At 45.3% G+C, this 21,198-nt stretch overlaps 1 protein-coding gene across 1 annotated transcript in view; it reads left to right on the forward strand.

The window, feature by feature from the left end:
- Nucleotides 1-21,198, forward strand: part of LOC137346289 (stonustoxin subunit alpha-like) — a 209,582-nt gene that overhangs the window by 187,450 nt on the left and 934 nt on the right. Inside the window, 1 exon segment of the mRNA XM_068009771.1 lies at nt 20,734-21,197. Within this exon segment, the coding sequence (XP_067865872.1) occupies nt 20,734-21,197 (464 nt within the window).

A 21,198-nucleotide genomic window follows, 5' to 3' on the forward strand; every position in this document is an offset into this window, starting at 1 on the left:
TTGGCCTAACCATCAGCCTCAAGAAAACGAACATCATGGGACAGGACGTCAGAAATCCTCCATCCATCAATATTGGCGACCACGCTCTGGAAGTGGCTCAACTATCACCAGTAACCTGTCTATCGATGCAGAAATCAACAAGCGCACGGGAAAGGCGTCCGCTGCTATGTCCAAACTGGCCAAAAGGGTGGCAGAAAATGGTGCACTGACACGGAGCACAAATGTCCGAGTGTATCAAGCCTGTGTCCTCAGTACCTTGCTCTATGGCAGCGAGGCCTGGACAACGTATGTCAGCCCAGAGCGACATCTCAACTCATTCCATCTTTGCTGCCTCCGGAGAATCCTTGGCATCAGGTGGCAGGACCGTATCTCCAACACAGAAGTCCTCGAGGTGGCCAACAGCTCCAGCTTGTACACACTACTGAGTCAGCGGCGCTTGAGATGGCTTGGCCATGTGAACCGCATGGAAGATGGTAGGATTCCCAAGGACACATTGTACAGTGAGCTCGTCACTGGCATCAGACCCACCGGCCGTCCATGTCTCCGCTTTAAAGACCGTCTGCAAATGCAACATGAAGTCCTGTGACATTGATTACAAGTCGTGGGAGTCAGTTGCCAGTGATCGCCAGAACTGGCGGGCAGTCATAAAGGCAGGGCTCAAGAGTGGCGAGTCGAAGAGACTTAGCAGTTGGCAGGAACAAAGACAGAAGTGCAGGGAGAGAGCCAACTGTGTAACAGCCCCGACAACCAATTTTATCTGCAGTGCCTGTGGAAGAGTCTGTCACTCTAGAATTGGCCTTTATAGCCACTCCAGACACTACTTCACAAACCACTGACCACCTCTAGGCGCTTACCCATTGTCTCTCAAGACAAGGAGGCCAAAGCAGAAGAAGAAGAAGACCATAATACAGTTAGTTTTAGCATAAAACTATTTACAAGTACCTGGTCAGTTAAAATAAATTGCATTTACGTAGCGCCTTTCATGATTTCCGAAGATCCCAAAGCACTTTTGAACTACCAAGGTCAGACTGATCAGCCTATAATTATTTGGCTTATCCCTCACACCCTTTTTAAACAATGGTGCAATGTTCACAAATCGTCCGGTACCTCTCCTGTATCTAGTGAGGATTTGAAGATGATCCTTAGCGCATCCCCTATTTCCTCCCTAGCTTCCTTTAACAATCTGGATGCAATCCACATGGCCCTAACAATTTATCCACTTTCAAGGATGTCAGACCCTCTAGACTTCCTCTCTCATTATGCTTATCATATCTAATACTTCACACTCCTCCTCTTTAATTACAATGTCTGCATCTTCCCTCTCCTTTGGGAAGACAGAGACAAAAAACTCATTAAGAACCCTGTCCAAATCTTCTGCATCCATGCATAAGTTTCCTGTGCATCTCTGACAGGCCCTACCCTTTCCTTAGTTATCCTCTTGCTCTTAATGTACTGATAAAACATCTTTGGGTTTTCCTTGATTTTATTTGCCAATAATTTGTCATGTCCTCTCTTTGTTTTTCTGATTTTCTTTTTTACTTCACCCCTGAACTTTCTATGCTCCTCTAGGGTTTGTAAAGTACGAAGCTTTCTTTTTCTGTTCTAACTTATCCTGTAAGCTTCTAGATAACCAGGGGGCTCTATATTTGGCAGTACCATCCTTTATCTTTGTGGGTACATGCCAACACTGTGCCTGTAGTATCTCGCTTTTGAATGCCTCCCACTGGTTTGCCACTGATTTTCATTCAAGTAGCTGCATCCAGTCTACTTTCACCATGCCACCTCTCAGTTTCTTAAAATTTGCCTTCCCCCAATTTAGAACATTTATTGTTTACCTTTTCCATGATTATGCTAAATTGTTGGTAAATTTTTAGAATCAATTCTGAGGGGCAGGATAAACTGCCACTTCAAAAAGCACAGATTAATCAGGGATAGTCAGCTTGGATTTGTTAAGGGAAGATTATATCTTTCTAATTTGATTGAGTTTTTTGAGGAAGTAACAAGGAGGATTGATGAGGGTAGTGTAGTGGATGTGGTCTACATGGATTTTAGCAAGGCATTTGATAAGGTCCCACATTTCAGAGTGGTCAGTGAAATGAAAGCCCATGGGATACAGGGGAATGTGGCAGGTTGGATCCAAAATAGGCTCAGGGACAGGAAAAAAAGGGTAATAGTCGCCGGATGTTTTTGTGAATGGAAAGCTGTTTCCAGTGGTGTTTCACGAGGATCAGTGTTGGACCCCTTGCTGTTTGTGGTATATATTAATGATTTGGACTTAAATGTGGGTGGTATTGAGAAATTTGTTGATTACACAAAAATTGGTCGTGTAGTTGATAGTGAAGAGGATAGCTGTAGACTTCAGAATGATATTAATGGTTTGGTTGACTGGGTGGAAAAATGGCAAATAGAATTCAATGCAGAGAAGTGTGAGGTAAATAAAGTGTTGGAATACACAATAAACAGAAAGATATTGATAGGGCTAGAAAAAGTGAGAGACCTTAGAGTGCACGTCCACAGGTCCCAGAAGGTGGTAGGACAGGTAGATAGAGTGATGAAGAAGGCATGAGGAATGCTTTCCTTTATTGGTTGAGGTATAGAATACAAAAGCAGGGATGTAATGCTGGAACTGTATAAAACGCTGGTTTAGGCCACAGCTGGAGACAGGTCACCACGTTACAGAAAGGACATAATTGCTCTGGAGAGAGTGCAGAGGAGATTTATAAGCATGTTGCTAGGGCTTGAAAGTTGCAGCTATGAGGAAGGATTGGATAGGTTAGGCTAGTATTGTTTTCCTTAGAATAGAGGAGGCTGAGGGGTGACTTGATTGAGGTGTACAAAATTATGAGGAGCATAGATGGAGTAGACAGGAAGGACCTGTTTCTCCTAGTGGAGAGGTTAATTATGGGGGGGGGGGGCACAGATTTAAGGTGATTGGTAGAAGGATTAGAGGGGACATGAGGAAAAACTTTTTCACCCAGAGGGTGGTGGGCGTCTGGAATTCACTGCCAGGAATGGTGGTGGAGGCAGAAACCCTCAATTCTTTTAAAAGGTACTTGGACATGCACCTGAAGTGCTGTAACCTGCAATGCTATGGACCAGGTACTGGAAGGTGGGATTCAACAGTGGCTAGTTTTTGTCACCTGGCATGGACATGACAGGCTGAATGGCCTCCTTCTGTGCCGTAACTTTTCTATGGTTCTAACTAGCTCACTGAGGGACATGTTAAACTGCAGATTGAACTGCCTCCTGTAGATGGTGTCAGGGGCCTCAGTCTCACAGGTTGTTCGATGACTCTAAAAGCTTCAAAAACATTCTCTACTTGACAATAAGTGATTCGCATTGAGTACCACCTCCCCATTGGCTGTGAGAGCATAACTGACAAGTGATTGTTGCGCTTGATTTCCTGGTATCAGTCTGCCTCAGGCCATCTTACACAATAATACACAGAATAATGAGAGTGCACAACCTGTCAGCTCCTGTAGGATCTCCAGTTTGATCCAGTATGATTGAATGAGAATATGGATATCTGGTGCAATCCCAGCATGACAAGAATTAGAGCTAAACATAGAACTACTTCAGACCAGGTTTCAGAAACAAAAATGAACCTCCTCCACACATACTGCACAGTGAAAAACACAATTCCGTCCACACACCCTACGCAATGAGACAGTCACAGACACAATCCCCATCCACACACAGTCCACCGTGAAACAGACATAAGCACACTCACTATGCACACACAGGGCTGAATTTAGTGAACCTGTCATGGGTTCCGACAGTGGACCCGGAAGTGAGTGACACCGCCGCTTGTCACATATGCGGCCGGTCCACTGTCATCATGTGGAGGGTAGCCAATGATAACAATGGAGATGTTGGGCCAGGCCAATCACACAACGAGGGCTGGATTCAAAGTGCTGAGTATGGCGTCAGATAACTCCAGAGCAGGTGCTGGTACCAGATTTAAAGCCCTGCTTGCCCGGTTTGCATTGCTGCCTTAGAATAATTTGCTGTTTTGTGGCCACTGCTAAAACTGGTGTTGCAGTAACTCCTGAACCCCACCCCCCCAACCATCCCCTGCTCAAGCAGGCCGCGGTACGACAGAGGCAAGACCTAGTGGCCCCACGGATAAGTGATACTGCCCTGGAGATTCTCCTCCTGACTGCAAGGGAAAGGTGGGAGGTCCCATTCTCCAGCAATGTCAAGAAGAGGTCCTCCCGCCTGACCAAGCAAGCTTGGATGGAGATCACAGAGGACATCAGCAGCCATGGGGCCATGCCCCAAACATGGGTTCAGTGCTGCAAAAGGGTCAAAGACCTCCTTTGTTCTGCCAAGGTGAGTGCTCCATACCTCTCTCCTCTTTAGGCATTCCATCTGGCTACGCAGGAGGAAACACAGACACTCACATAAACTTGCATAGACTTGTACAAACACACAAAAATACACACAGTCACACAAGCATACACCCACTCACACAAACCTATACACAGACAAATCACACACCACACAGACATACATATACTCACAAAGCCACACACACAAGCATGTACATTCACACAAACACACACACACAAATATGCACAAATATACATGAACCTACACAAACATATACACACTCGGACAAACACACTCACACAAACACCATCAAACAAACATACAAACACACACACTCACGCATACACACACACACAAACATGCACTAATGCAAATATTTGCACAAATACAGTCAATAAAAAATATACAAACATACACGCACTCACACAAACAGACTCATGCTAATATACACACATATAAACTCACACAAACATATACACATTCATACAACCATACACACAAAAACACTTGAGCAAACACACTCACACAAACATACACACTCAAATATACACAAACACTCACAAATATTCACACTCACACAAAAACACATAGACTCACACACACACTCACATAAACATACACAAATGTACTTGCACAAACATGCACACACACACACACAAATACACTCACACTAACACACTCACAAACATGCACACTCACACAAACACACTTACAAGCATACACACTCACACAAACACACTCACTCAAAATGCGCACAAATACACACACTCACACGAATACACTCACACAAACATAAGCACACTCAATCAAACACACTCACAAATATACACACTCACACAAATACACTCACACAAACACACTCACAAACATGCACACTCACACAAACACTCTTAAAACATACACACTCACACAAACACACTCACTCAAAATGCACACAAATACACACACTCACACGAATACACTCACACAAACACACACACAAATACACACACTCACACAAACACAGTCACACAAACATGGACTCCCACACAAATACAACCACAAACACACACTCACCCAAACACACTCACACAAGCATACATACATTCACACAAACACAGACACACTCATAAGCATACAATCACTCACACAAACACACTCACACAAATATAATCACAGAGACACAAACACAGACACAGAGACACACTCACAAGCATGCACACTCACAGAAGCACACTCATACAAACACACACTCATTCACACATATACACTCACACACAAACACACACAAGTACAGTCACATGATCACATTCACATAAACATATACACACACAAAGACACACTCACACAATATAACCACAAACACACACTCACACAAACACACATACACACTCACACACAAACATACACACACAAATTCACTCACACAGCCACAAATGCACCCACACAAACTGACTCATACATACAGGCACAAACACACACAAAATCACTCACACTAACACACACATGAACAAAGTTCACAAGAACGTGCTCACACATTCATATACAAACAGCTCACACACAAACACACCACTCACATATACACACACACATAAGCACACATGCATCCTGAGCTCACACACATACAGAGCCCACCTGAACATACACCCAGCTCACACATCAACACACAGCTCACACATCAACTCACAGCTCACACATACATACAGGCACATCTCAGACAAACACACACAGACACATGTACACATAGCTCACAGGAGCATGCTCGCACATACATATACAAACAGTTCACACACAAACATACTGCACACGCATACATGCAGAGCTCACACATACACGCACACACACAATACACATATAGCTCACAGGAACATGCACACACAGATGTCACACATACATACAGATCACATACATACACACACACAGCTCGCACAGACACATTTGTAAAAAACACAGCTACACAAATACCCACTCACTCATGCAAATACACTCACACAAACATATACACATAAACACACACAGAACACGCATGCACAGCCACACTCACACAGATACATTCACACATATCTGACACACACAGAAACAAACACGCACAGAGCCCTCTCACTCACACAAACACACACACACAGCTCACACACACAGAGCACATACACACACAGCTCACACAAATGCACACACAGCTCATACATACATACACACAAAGTTCACACAGAGACACAGCTCACACACACAAATTACACACTCCAAGCTCATTGACACACGCACAGAGCTCGCACAGACACATTCGGAAAAACACAGCTATACAAACACCCACACACAAACCTACACCCCCAAATATACACACATACTCACACAAACACACTCATATAAACCGACACACACACAAACACTTACAAAAAAACACATTGTCATACAAACACACACACAGTCCCCCCCAAACACAGAGCTCACACACAAACACACACAGAGCTCACACACAAACACATCACACACATGCATACAGCTTGCATAAATACACACAAAGCTCATATGTATATACACACAGAGCTCACACAGACACACAGCTCATACAAACACTGACACAGAGCTCACACAGACACATTCATAAAAACAAACACAGATTCGCTCATGCAAATACACTCACACAAGTATACACACACAAACACATATCGAGTTCACACAAACATGCTCAGGAAGATGGTGGCATAGTGGTAATGTCACTGGACTGGTAATTCAGAGGTCCAGACTAATACCCTGGTGACAGGTTCAAATGCCAGCTGGTGGAATTGAAATTCAATTAATTAGTTGTGCCATGAAACTATCATTGATTGTTGTAAAAACCCATCTGGTTCACTAATGTTACACCAAAGATACACACAAGAACAGACAGTCACACAAACAGATTCACAAAAACATATTCACACAATATACAGACATAAACACACGGCCCACACATACACTTACAGCTCTCACACACACAAACATGCACAGCTTTCTCTCTCTCGCTCACACAGATATGTTCACAGAGTTCACAAACTCACATACACACATACAGAGCTCGCACAAACACTTAACAAAAAAACATAAATACAAACATACAGAAATAAATGTCCTAACAGGTAGAATCAGACAAGCACAAACACACTCACACAAACAGAACCAAACACGCTCACAAAAATAGGCTCAAACAAAGACATTCACAGAAACACACTCCCACTGTCATTCTCCTACCAGCCGACACAAACCCAGGACACACTTGCAACCCACACAAACCCAACCCAAACACTCCAAACTCACGCACTGTCACCCACACACTCCCAACCACATTGCTGTAGGTCTGGAGTCACATGTGGTCCAGACCAGGTAAATACAGCAGATTTCCTTCCCTGAAGGACATTAGTAAACCAGATGGGTTTTTATAACAATTAATGGTAGTTTCATGGTCATTACTGACTAGTTTTCAATTGCAGATTTTCATTAATTTATTAATTGAATTAATTCTATTGTGAAGCCAGACACAAAGTATTTGTTCAATGTCTCTGCCATTTCCTCATTCCCCATAATAATTTCTTCTATATCTGCTTCCAAGGTACCAATGTTTACTTTAATGTTACGGATAGGTGGGAGATGATAGGGATGGTTTTCCTGTTTCACCTCTCAACTGACAGAAGACAGTGGCCGGAATTTTATGGTGGGCAGATGGGAGCCAGCCTCTGACGTAAAAGTTGGTGGCGAACCCGCTTCCACCTCACCTGGGGATCCGTTCCATATTTTACGGGTCCCCAGGCTTTAATTGCTTGAGGTAGGAAGTCCCGCCTAATGGAACTGCTGGCCAATCAGCGGGCCAGCAGCTCTTAGTCCCCCCAGCACTTCCGGGACCGGTGACCACTGCTGCGACTACAGTCCAGCATGAAGACTAGAGGCCTGGGAGCCGGGAAGGAAGGTAAGTTTTGGTTGCCTCGCTGCGGGTAATCGGTTGGGCCCCGGTGAGGCAAGGGTGATTGTTTGGGGGAGAAGGGGGGCGTGTTGGGTCTTGGGTGTGGTTGGGGTAGCCGGGGCAGCCCTCCATGAAGGCCATTCCGGGATGCTGAGAAGCTGCCTGGTTTCATTAGGTGGCTTCTTCCGGCTCCAGGATTCCCTCTGGCCACACGTAAAATCTGCGTGGAGGCAGATAAAGGCCGTTAAGTGGCCACTTAAGTGCCTTCATTGGCATGGGGCAGGTCGGTCGTTTTTCACGCTCCCCACCCCCCCCGCCCTAGGTAAACGACGATGGAGGCGGGAGCGGGTCGGGAAAGCTTCCCGGAGCCTCTCGCTCCTTTTACACCACCTCTCCCACCCCCCCCAAAAACCCCGCCACCATCCCGCTCTTTAGGGTGGCATAAAATTCCAGCCAGTGTGTTTATTAGAAACGTGCTTTAAACCCTGACTGTTTTAATGGTCCACAAGCAGACAAGTGACAGGTTTTCTCGTAGTTTTAAAGAAAGATAAATATTTATTATAAAATACTTGAAAATATTTGCAACTTTACCCACTCTCAGATGCATACAGAGACACACACACAAGATAAGTTAAAGATTAAAAGATAACATGCGTTTAGGTCTGATTTCTTTATAAAAAGAGTTTGCTGTAAACCCTGTTTTTTTTCTGGGGACTGAAGATTTAAAGAACGGAACAGGCCTGTTTTCCTTTTCCTGGTTCACTGAAGACAAAACTTGGAAAGTTTCAGATGGACAAATGTGTTGCTGCAGACTTCTTTCCGTTGTATCTCAGTCTCAGTTCAATGGCGAAAACTCAAGCACAATGTTGGGAGTTTCAAAGCCCACCTTCCGGTCTCTGCCTACATGTAATTTAAAAATGGTGATCTTATGCAGGTTTCTTCTTCTTCTGCTGGAGTAGTTGGAAACTCTGTCTCTGGCTCTTCAACATTTACCTTTTATTGAGCTCCTTATCAGAAAACAAGTTTCTGTCATGTGACCAGAGTTTCTCCCTCATTGTCCTCATAAAAATGGTGTCTGATGGTGAGGCACTTGTTAGACAATGGGATCTGGGGTTTCCCCATCTTCCATTGTGATAAATAACAATATGCAAGGTACTTAATTCCTATTGGATAAAGGGGCGGCACAGTGGCGCAGTGGTTAGCACCGCAGCCTCACAGCTCCAGTGACCCGTGTTCAATTCTAGGTACTGCCTGTGTGGAGTTTGCAAGTTCTCCCTGTGTCTGCGTGGGTTTTCTCCGTGTGCTCCGGTTTCCTCCCACAAGCCAAAAGACTTGCAGGTTGGTAGGTAAATTGGCCATTATAAATTGCCACTAGTATAGGTAGGTGGTAGGGAAATGTAGGGACAGGTGGGGATGTTTGGTAGGAATATGGGATTAGTGTAGGATTAGTATAAATGGGTGGTTGATGGTCGGCACAGACTCGGTGGGCCGAAGGGCCTGTTTTAGTGCTGTATCTCTAAACTAAACTAAACTATCTCTCGATAAAGAACCAATCACTGAGTACTGAGTTGCTTCAGCTTCCACAGTTTAAGTTCTCAAGAAGCTTTCCTAAAGAGGTGGGTAAATATAAGCAGGTGCTGTTAAATGATTTTGAGGGTTATTGGTTGTTTAAAGTTTGAATTTGGCGTTAATATCTTTCTGCATACTCCAGGGGATCAAGTTGTGTTGTGAAGAAACCACGTGCTCCAGGCAGCCTTCCCTTTTTAAAGGCACAGTCCCTATAAAAGGGAAGTTGCAGGCTGCTGAATAATTTTTTTATATGATTCTGGGCGAAGTAATGATACACTAAGGGAAGGAGAGGACTCCCAGACTTTGACGCTGCCCCTGACGCAGTGTCGAAGGTCCAGGCCAGGAAGGAGCAATGTTTTCAGTGGGAGACAGGAAGCCCTCGCAACTGACCCTGCAAAGGGAATGGGAGCAGGTAGAGAGGGGTCTGAGTGCCCAGAGTGTGGCTCCATGAACCCGACAGCAGTGCTGCAAACATTTTAATGATCTCACTCGGCTGGTCAAGGTGAGTGAATGCATCTGCAGATCACATCTCACACCCTGTACTAACACCACACACCTCTCATTCTGCTCAATGTACCACATCCCCATCACTTACCCAGCAGCAGAGCCCGACACTCAGGACTGAACCCTAATATTGTAACACACACACACACACACACACACACACACACACACACACACACACACACACACACACACACACACACACACACACACACACACACACACACACACACACACACACACACACACACACACACACACACACACACACACACACACACCAATCATACCAGCCCTGCACATACATTTCTATCTATCTCTGCAAACCTACAGCTATTCAGTTATGGCAGGTACATCACACAAACACACTGTCACATAGTCACTGACGTTCTTCCCACCACAGGTGGGCAGATACAGATCTGTATGGAAGATCACAAAGGATCCATCTTCTCAGTGCCCTTGAGGAGATGGTCCTGAGGATTATAGGCACCAGTGCCACAGAGCCAGTGGCACCGGGTGCTGCCAAGACCATTTAGAATGATGGTAAGTTGATACCTTATGCTCCTTCTCCATTCACTCTTCACCCTCACCCTGAAAGGTGTCATGAAATTAAAACTAGCAATGAAGTTACTTACCCTCCTTTCCTTCAACCCCTATCCTCTGCTTGTACTTGTGTGCTTTCAGATTGTCAAAAACTGCTGACTGCTCAGCCACTGCAGCCTCTGGTGAAAGGGGAAAGAGAGCTCTGAGGAAGAAACACCATCATTTGACCTGACACTTGCAGCCACCAGCTCAAATACTGACACATATGTCAGAGGCTAGTTCAGAGTGAGGATCTGCACGTGCTAAGTTTCCAGGCACACATGAGCTGCAGCCAGGACAGGAGAATGCACCAGCTCATGTATAAACTCACCAGAGAGTGAGGTCACACACCAGTTCTTTTGCGGGGGACTCAGATGAGTGGAGGAGTACAGGAAAGCCTTGTGACATTGCACACTGAGATGTTTGCTACATTGCAGGTCAGCCAGACAGTCTCCGGTCACTGGCTAGCAGCATGGTAAAGTCCAGTTCCATCATGGCACAGGGCATCACACAGAGCCTGGAGCTCATCCTTTCCACTGAAGAAGTGGTGGACACCTCCATGGCAGCATTGCCAGACTGACACATGATGGGGTGTCTGCTGGCCACTGGCTCAGCTTCCACTGTGGCACGGACAGAGACTTCCTGATGTCTCAGTGCCGCAGCAGATCTCAGATGGAGGTTATGAGATCATTGTACACTGTCGTCCAGGCTCAGACAGCTGCCCTCACAGTTGCGGATCTCTGTGTTCAGAGGGACTTGCAGGCTTTCCCAGCTCACAGCAGTCCAGCAATCTGTCGTCCCGCAAATTACTAGGATTGCTGAGGCACCAACCCAGGGGAGTGACAATAGCTCTGTAAAGCACAAACCTGCTGTCCTCTCTCAGGATGACAGTATTTGTCCTCCTATCAGTACCACTCTGCCAGTGCCCTTGCTGTTGCCTGTCAGCCCAGAATGCTGCTGTCCATGCCAAAGTGATGCAGTCTGAAGCCTGGTCCACAAGGCCCAGAGCTTCTCGAGGGAATCCTGCAAGGCCATCTGCAGTCTGTCCCAGTGAAAGTCAGCAGCCTTCCACCAGTCACTGGGGTAGCACGATGTAGGAACACTGGGACAGGCAAAATGATCCACAAGACAGGCATCAAGGGAATGCCCAAGAGTGAATAACTCTGTCTTCTTTTGTATTATTGATGTGTTACTGAATTAAGTTGTTGTTTGAATGCTTTTGCTGTAGGCCTTTACTGCATGATGCCAAGGAGACTTTGTGCTGTGGAGTCCAATATAGATGAACTGTTAAGGAATGGTAGCTCTGTGTTAGGATGTTCCTTTTAACTGAAGCAAAACCTCACTATGTGATCCCCCCTCGCTCTGTCCAGTTGCACACAATGCATGTGGTCTCCTCCCTCCTTCCTCCTCCTCCCAAGGTGGCCTTCAGATCCCAGGAGATAGTAGCCATGCATTCGGAATTGTGAGGTTGTGCAGGATACAGCGCTCAACCACAAACATGGACACCGTCTCAGGGTAGGGATTTCTAGGTAGGCCTTCCTCCTCCATCCACCTTCCAGAGGTTTTCCTCTCTGCTTCCTCCTCTGCAAGTCCTGCTCGTGTAGGAAAGCCAGTGACACTGCAACTACTACCCACTGATCTACGCCAGGCAATGTTATTTTCTGTGGTAGCATAAACCTTATAGCTTCTGTGCTTCCACCATCCTTGCCTGACCACAAGCAAGTCAAAAGCACCTCAGCTGCAACTTGTTGAGTGGACCTTCACAGAACTTCAGATCAGAACTTTTTTTTTTATTCATTCATGGGATGTGGGCATCGCTGGCTAGGCCAGCATTTATTTGCCCATTCCTAAATGCCCTTGAGAAGGACTAATGCTTGCTGTTTCGGTAGTGAATAAAGATGATGTTCCCTGCATATTCGTTGGCCAATTTTAGTATTCATGATCTTGCACTTTCAACCTCTTTGAGTACAGGCAGGGATACACATGCATGTACCACTTCAGTTGCACTCGCAACGCAGGTCATGCGGGAAGTGGCCAGCGTGGCAAGTAACATGCCCCGTGCTTCAACTCTGTAGGGATGCTTGTGGAGTGACAGTAGAAGTATGTGACTCCAGATCAACAGTAATGTGGCTGACTCTTAACTGCCCTCTGAAATGGTTGAGGTATAGTACAATAAGAATAAAACCGGATGGTCCAGCCGGCATTGGACTAAGCACCAAAAACAACAAAGGCACACCCTGCCCTGTCGACCCTGCAAAATCCTCCTCACTAACATCAGGGGACTTGTGCCAAAGTTGGGAGAGCTGTCCCACAGACTAGTCAAGCAACAGCCTGATATAGTCATACTCATGGAATCATACCTTACAATTTCCCAGACAACACCGTCACCATCCATGGTTGTGTCCTGTCTCACTGGCAGGAACAGACCCACCAGAAGTGGCAGCACAGGGGGGAGTTGCCCTGAGAGTCCTCAGCATTGGCTCTGGACCCCATGAAGTCTCATGGCATCAGGTCAGACATGGGCAAGGAAACTTCCTGCTGATTACCACCTACTGCACCCCCTCAGCTGATGAATCAGTACTCCTCCATATTGAACACCACTTGGAAGAAGCACTGAGGGTAATAACCTGCAACCTCTACCATCTAGAAGAAGGGCAGCAGACTCAATATAACACCACCACCTCCAAGTTCCCTTTCAAGTCACACACCATCCTGATTTGGAACTATATCACCATTCCTTCACTGTCACTCGATCAAAATCCTGGAACTCCCTTCCTAACAGCACTGTGGTTGTACCTGCACCACATGGACTGCAGCAGTTCACCACCACTTTCTGGAGATCAACTAGGGATGAGCAATAGATGCTGGCCTTGCCAGTGACACCCATGAGAGAATTTTTAAAAATCCTCTCATTCAACAAAACCGCTTACTTTCACCTCCTTAATATTGGTCATCTCCACCTCTGCGTCAGATCAACTTTTTCTGAAACCTCCATCCATGCCTTCACTACTACTGGACTCAACTATTCCAATGTTCTCCTGGTTGGCTTCCACTCTCCATAAACCTCAGCTGTTCCAAAAACTCTCCTGCCTGTGCCCAAACTTGCACCAATTCCCATTCAACTATTACCGCTGTGCTCGATGACTTACATTGGTTCCCAGTCTGGCAACACCTTAATTTTAATATTCTCATCCTCATGTGCAAATACCTCCAGGGCCTTGACTCTGCCTTTCTCTGTAGCCTCTTCCAGACGTACAACCCTCTGAGATCTCTGCATTCCTCCTGTTCTGGCCTTTTGCTTACTCACCCATCATTGGTGTCCATGTCTTCAGCCGTCTAGGTCCCAAAGTCTGTAATTCCCTCCCTTAACCTCTCCACCTCTCTACCCTTCTTTCCCTTTTTAAGATGCTCCTTAAAACCTAATCCTTTGACCAAGCTTTTGGTCACCTGTCCTGATATAATTTCTTTGATGGGTGTGCATCCTTCCTAAATTCAGGAGCAGCCTTTTCCTTGCCCTCTGAGGAGGGTGACATAACTCCATCCAGTTTCCACTCATCTAGCTCCCTCATGCTCTGTGAATCACCTATTGTTACATCCTCTCTAACACCATCTATTCCCCCACCACCCCCGCCCCCCCTCAAGTGAAAGCGTCTGAGTTGGTACATGATCAGGACAAAGCAAAAGATGCAGGGGGTTGTTGTAGGATGAAGTCAAGGGGGTTGTTGCAGGAACTCATGACTGGGCTTGATTCAGACTTCCTCACCCTCGTCTTTGTAGTCATCCTCCTTGCCTTTGTTATTCTTATAATTCAGAAAGAATCACTAGGAAGGGGTTTTACCTCATCATCATCTCCCTCCTTCTGTGCCTCCTGTTAGTCTGGTTGATCTACAGCAAAGCAGGGTATGAGGAAAGAATTAGGTGAGAAGGAAGTGGAAGCTTATGTCTGAGGCTCTTCACAGGGATATCACAGCAACTGTGTTGGTGTCCGTCACTGACCTGGTATCAGGAATATCCCTGGACCTCACTGCCTCCCATGTCAGTAGGAGCATTTCTCCCCATCAGCTCCATGGCCTGATCCTTGTAGACTAAGGTGTCAGATTGGGGGTTACCCCTGCCTTTGATGGGCATTGTGTCCTAGTTTCTCCTGCAGTATGATTGAGTAAATGAAGGAATGACTGGCAGTTGAGAAGTGTGTGACAAATGGTCTGGAGAGCTGGGGTAAGATGTGTTGTGGTATCAGTCTGTTACAGTGGAGGAAGGGTTGCAGGGATGCATATGTCAGTAATCTGTGTTGGAGGAGATGGGTCGCCATTCTGTTGTATCCTGAGATAGTGTTCCTTTTAACCAGATAACATGGGGAAGGGTTTCTTATATAGCTGTGGAGGTGAAGTGTTTGCTGGTGCCCTGGATGCCCAAGGAAGTAAAGGCAGAGAGGCTGGTGCTCAGGGTATTGGATTATTGTGACTCCGCTTTCCTAGGGTGAGAGAATTGCTCTTCAATGCTGGTGTCTGCTCCCTCCATATGGCATGAGAGACATTTTAGACAGGTTTCCTGTCGGGACACCCAGCAATCTGTCTCCAGAGCTCAGTTTCACCAAGGAGGGGTGGTTGCAGATTGGGCGATGTGAAATTGTGGTGTCTTTTTTTCTCCACCTCAGTTCTAGGCTCTCAGCCCTTATTTGGCTCAGACCATCAATGCACACAACTCAGACTATCGAAGAACATAATCCAAATCCATTAATGAGTACAATGCAGAATATCATTGCACAAAACTCATTTCACATTGCCCAAAAGCAGCAGAGTGCACCAGGTGGACATGGGGAACACTCAGTATTTTAGTTTAGAGATACAGCACTGAAACAGGCCCTTCGGCCCACCGAGTCTGTGCCGACCATCAACCACCCATTTATACTAATCCTACACTAATCCCATATTCCTACAACATCCCCACCTGTCCCTATATTTCCCTACCACTTACCTATACTAGGGGCAATTTATAATGGTCAATTAACCTATCAACCTGCAAGTCTTTGTCATGTGGGAGGAAACCGGAGCACCCGGAGGAAACCCACGCAGACACAGGGAGAACTTGCAAACTCCACACAGGCAGTACCTAGAATTGAACCCGGGTCGCTGGAGCTGTGAGGCTGCGGTGCTAACCACTGCGCCACTGTGCCGCCTTCTTGTGGACTTTTTGACATGTCTTCTTGACATGTTTCCTGTCTTTTTGACATGCCAGTTTAGTTTGGATAAGAAGCTGCTTACATTACATGCAGGGTTTAATCAAACAGTATGCAGAGGATAACTGTCAGTCTGTTGTGTCCTACAAACTAATCATCGACCCTTCTTGAATGTCATTAACACCCCTTAATAGTTAAGGCAACAACAGATCACTGTTTGAATGTTTATTTCTAGCTCTAATGTTGGTGGATTGTTTGGTGCTGTGATATAGATATTAAGGCTCAGAGCTTCAATTACAGGTAAATCTCACTGTGAATTTGGAAAGTTTGGAGCAATGACTCACAGAGGGAGAGTGACAATAGAACTGGCAGCTGTGGGCCGCCCATTCCAGCTGGGAATGCTGTACGACTGCTGATCAGACTTGCTGATCCAAGGTAATAAAGTCATAGAAGCTGTGCAAAGCAGACACCAATTTGTGTAAGAACCATTTGACCCTCTCCATCAGATTTTCTATTAATTCGCCTTTTGGCCGTGTGATGCTCTCATCAGATTTTCAATCAGTCTCTTTAAGATTCTTGTGATCCTCTCCATCAGATTCGCTACAAATTTCTGAGGGCCGTGTGATCCTCTCCATCAGGTTCTCTACTGATTTCCCTGAGGGCCATGTGATCCTCGCCACCACTCCTCTATTAGAACATAGAACATAGAACATAGAACATACAGCACAGAACAGGCCCTTCGGCCCACAATGTTGTGCCGATCCTTTGTCCTCTGTCAAGGACAATTTAATCTATACCCCATCATTCTCCTTTATCCATATACCTATCCAAAAGCCTTTTGAAAGTCCCTAAAGTTTCTGACTCAACAACTTCCCCGGGCAAGGCATTCCATGCCTCGACCACTCTCTGGGTAAAGAACCTTCCCCTGACATCCCCCTTATATCTCCCACCCTTCACCTTAAATTTATGACCCCTTGTAACGCTTTGCTCCACCCGGGGAAAAAGTTTCTGACTGTCTACCCTATCTATTCCCCTGATCATCTTATAAACCTCTATCATGTCACCCCTCATCCTTCTCCTTTCTAATGAGAAGAGGCCTAGAATGTTCAGCCTTTCCTCGTAAGACTTATTCTCCATTCCAGGCAACATCCTGGTAAATCTCCTCTGCACCCTCTCCAAGGCTTCCACATCCTTCCTAAAATGAGGCGACCAGAACTGCACACAGTACTCCAAATGAGGCCTTACCAAGGTCCTGTACAGCTGCTTCATCACCTCACGGCTCTTAAATTCAATCCCTCTGCTAATGAACGCTAACACCCCATATGCCTTCTTCACAGCCCTATCCACTTGAGTTGCAACTTTCAATGATCTATGCACATAGACCCCAAGGTCTCTCTGCTCCTCCACATGCCCAAGAACCCTACCGTTAACCCAGTATTTTGCATTCATGTTTGTCCTTCCAAAATGGACGACCTCACACTTTTCAGGGTTAAACTCCATCTGCCACTTTTCAGCCCAGCACTGCAACCTATCCAAGTCCCTTTGCAGACGACAATAGCCCTCCTCGGTATCCACAACTCCACCAACCTTTGTATCATCTGCAAATTTACTGACCCACCCTTCGACTTCCTCATCCAAGTCGTTAATAAAAATCACAAACAGGAGAGGACCCAGAACTGATCCCTGCGGCACGCCACTGGTAACTGGGCTCCAGGCTGAGTATTTACCATCTAAGACCACTCTCTGCCTTCTATCAGTTAGCCAATTCTTAATCCAACTGGCCACATTCCCCACTATCCCATGCCTCCTGACTTTCTCCATAAGTCTACCATGGGGGACCTTATCAAATGCCTTACTAAAATCCATGTACACCACATCCACTGGTTTACCCTCATCCACTTGCTTGGTCACCTGCTCAAAGAATTCAATCAGGCTTGTGAGGCAAGACCTACCCCTCACAAAACCGTGCTGACTGTCCCGAATCAAGCAGTGTCTTTCCAGATGCTCAGAAATCCTATCCCTCAGCACCTTTTCCATCAACTTGCCTACCACCGAAGTAAGACTAACTGGCCTGTAATTCCCAGGGTTGTTCCTATTCCCTTTCTTGAACAGGGGCACAACATTTGCCACCCTCCAATCACCTGGTACCACCCCCGTCAGCAGAGAAGATGAAAAGATCATTGCCAGCGGCTCTGCAATTTCATCCCTTGCTTCCCATAACATCCTTGGATATACCCCGTCAGGCCCGGGAGACTTGTCTATCTTCAAGTTATTCTTTGTAAGAGCCATGTGATCCTCTCCGTCAGATTTTCTGTTAATTTCTGGAAGATCCGTGTGATCCTCTCCATCAGATTCTCTATTACTTTCTGTAAGAACCTCGCGATCCTCTCCGTCACATTCTCTATTAATTTCTGTACGATCCGCGCGATCCTCCATCAGATTCTCTATTAATTTCTGGAAGAACCTCGCGATCCTCTCCGTCACATTCTCTATTAATTTCTGTAAGATCCGCGCGATCCTCTCCATCAGATTCTCTATTAATTTCTGTAAGAACCTCGCGATCCTCTCCGTCACATTCTCTATTAATTTCTGTACGATCCGCGCGATCCTCCATCAGATTCTCTATTAATTTCTGTAAGATCCGCGCGATCCTCCATCAGATTCTCTATTAATTTCTGGAAGAACCTCGCGATCCTCCATCAGATTCTCTATTAATTTCTGTACGATCCGCGCGATCCTCCGTCAGATTCTCTATTAATTTCTGTAAGATCCATGCGATCCTCTCCATCAGATTCTCTATTAATTTCTGTAAGATCTGTGTGATCCTCTCCATCAGATTCTCTATTAATTTTTGTAAGATCCATGCGATCCTCTCCATCAGATTCTCTATTAATTTTTGTAAGGTCCATGCGATCCTCTCCATCAGATTCTCTATTAATTTCTGGAAGAACCTCGCGATCTTCTCCATCAGATTCTCTATTAATTTCTGGAAGAATCGTGTGATCCTCTCCATCAGATTCAATATTAATTTCTGTAAGGTCAGCGCGATCTTCTCCATCAGATTCTCTATTAATTTCTGGAAGAACCTCGCGATCCTCTCCATCAGATTCAATATTAATTTCTGTAAGGTCAGCGCGATCTTCTCCATCAGATTCTCTATTAATTTCTGGAAGAACCGTGTGATCCTCTCCGTCACATTCTCTATTAACTTCTGGAAGAACCGTGTGATCCTCTCCATCAGATTCTCTACTAATTTCTGGAAGAACCTCGTGGTCCTCTCCATCAGATTCACTATTAATTTCTGTAAGATCCGTGTGCATTGTGGCTGTCATCACTACAGTCTTTCTCCTTGGCCTCACAGGTAGCCAGTACATCATATCTACTGGAGAGAACCAGTGCCTGAGGGACCTCCTTTTCAACCTCTCCTAAGTCCCTGTTCCCCTGCTTCCTGACAGTGACACCCTCCTTTTCTTAAACGTATGCTTTTCTCTGGGGTGTGACTTGTCTTCTGGACACAGGTGTTCAAAATTTCCTCTCCCCCCATTACATTTCAGAGTGTCTCTAGCTTACACTCCAGCTCATTAACTGTGAACCAGGATGACTGAGGGCAGAATCATTTGCTGCAGGTATAGGAATCTGAAACACTCTCACTGTTGTCACCACCGATTGCTCCTGTCAAAGCCCCCAAACAAAATATACGATTCAGATTGTGGTGGGACCAACACACTGTTAATTCAATACCGTCTCTCCACAGATCGCCTAACATATCATTTAAAACTTTCCAAATTAAAGAAAGACCCAGCCAAATTGTACCATCTGTTAACCCCTGAATGAGGCTAACCAAACCAGGTGTCTTTAAATCAGCAAATTAGCTCTTTAATCAGAAGAACTAAATTCTTAAACGCAATGAAGATATACACAACATTTCAAGTAGAAAAAATTAAGAGTCTTTCCAAATTTACAGTCCAATGTTGCTTGAGGTCCTCACAGTCGTCCTATGTGGGAGTAAAAGGTTCTTCCACAGTCGAATAGTCCGTTGTATAACTCCAACAGTAGGTGATGCTTCCTTCTCCAGCGAATTTCAACAAATAACGACTTGCAAACACTTTCAATAGAATCAATCTGACTTTAGAGTTTTTGAGGAATAAAAAATTGTCACAGTCTAACTTCCTTTTCTTCAATTTAAATTTCCAGAGATCTCTGTTTTGGCTTAACTTTTTTTATAATTTTGAGAAATCATAATTAAACAGACTAAATTCCTATTCCTTCAATTTAAATGGTTGAGAGCTGTTTTTCAGGTGTGCAAAACACCACAGCTGTGTCTTCTTTTTGTCTGTGTCTTCTGTTAGAACAAACTGTCTTCAACTCAAATGCCAGTTCAAAACTGAATTGTAACAAATGTATCACAGCAGGCTCACTCCCAGTGGCTATATCTATGGTAACGAGAATGCACTTTTTGAATCACAGTCTCCAAATTGGTGTTTTTAAGGCAACGAAAATGCACCTTCCTATAACTCCTAAAGCTTGCCGGCTCTTAAAGCAATACTGATCCCTTGCAAGCCTTAAAGGCAACCCCCCCCCCCCCCCCCGCCTTGCTAATTTAATTATCATTATTAATCTCAAAATCAATATTTTTACTGATTTTTTTTTGTAGGGGTCACCTTGTGGGACTTGGAGACTCTGCAAAATGACCTTGATGTACGATCTCAGCCTAACACAGAGTTTCACATCATTACATCTGACTCCATTGAGAAGAAAGCCTCTGCTCTGAATGTGGACCCATCATTGAAAGCAAGTTTCTTGTGTGGCTCAGTCGAGGTGAAAGGATCAGCGAAATATCTCAATGACACAAAGAAATCAAAGCAACAGGCCCGAGTGACCCTTCAGTACTGAACAACAACCAGGTTTAAACAGCTGACAATGAATCACTTAGGTCGGCAGAATGTAACCTACCCGTATGTGTTTGATCAGGGGACAGCAACTCACGTGGTTACAGCAGTGCTGTACGGGGCTCAAGCTTTCTTTGTGTTTGATCAAGAGGTCTCTTCAGCAGACAGTCTACAGGATATTCAGGGTAACCTGGAGGTAGTGATTAAAATTATTCCCAAGATTGCAATTG

Source organism: Heterodontus francisci, chromosome 29 (assembly GCF_036365525.1).
Source record: "Heterodontus francisci isolate sHetFra1 chromosome 29, sHetFra1.hap1, whole genome shotgun sequence".
NCBI classification, from domain to species: Eukaryota; Metazoa; Chordata; class Chondrichthyes; order Heterodontiformes; family Heterodontidae; genus Heterodontus; species Heterodontus francisci.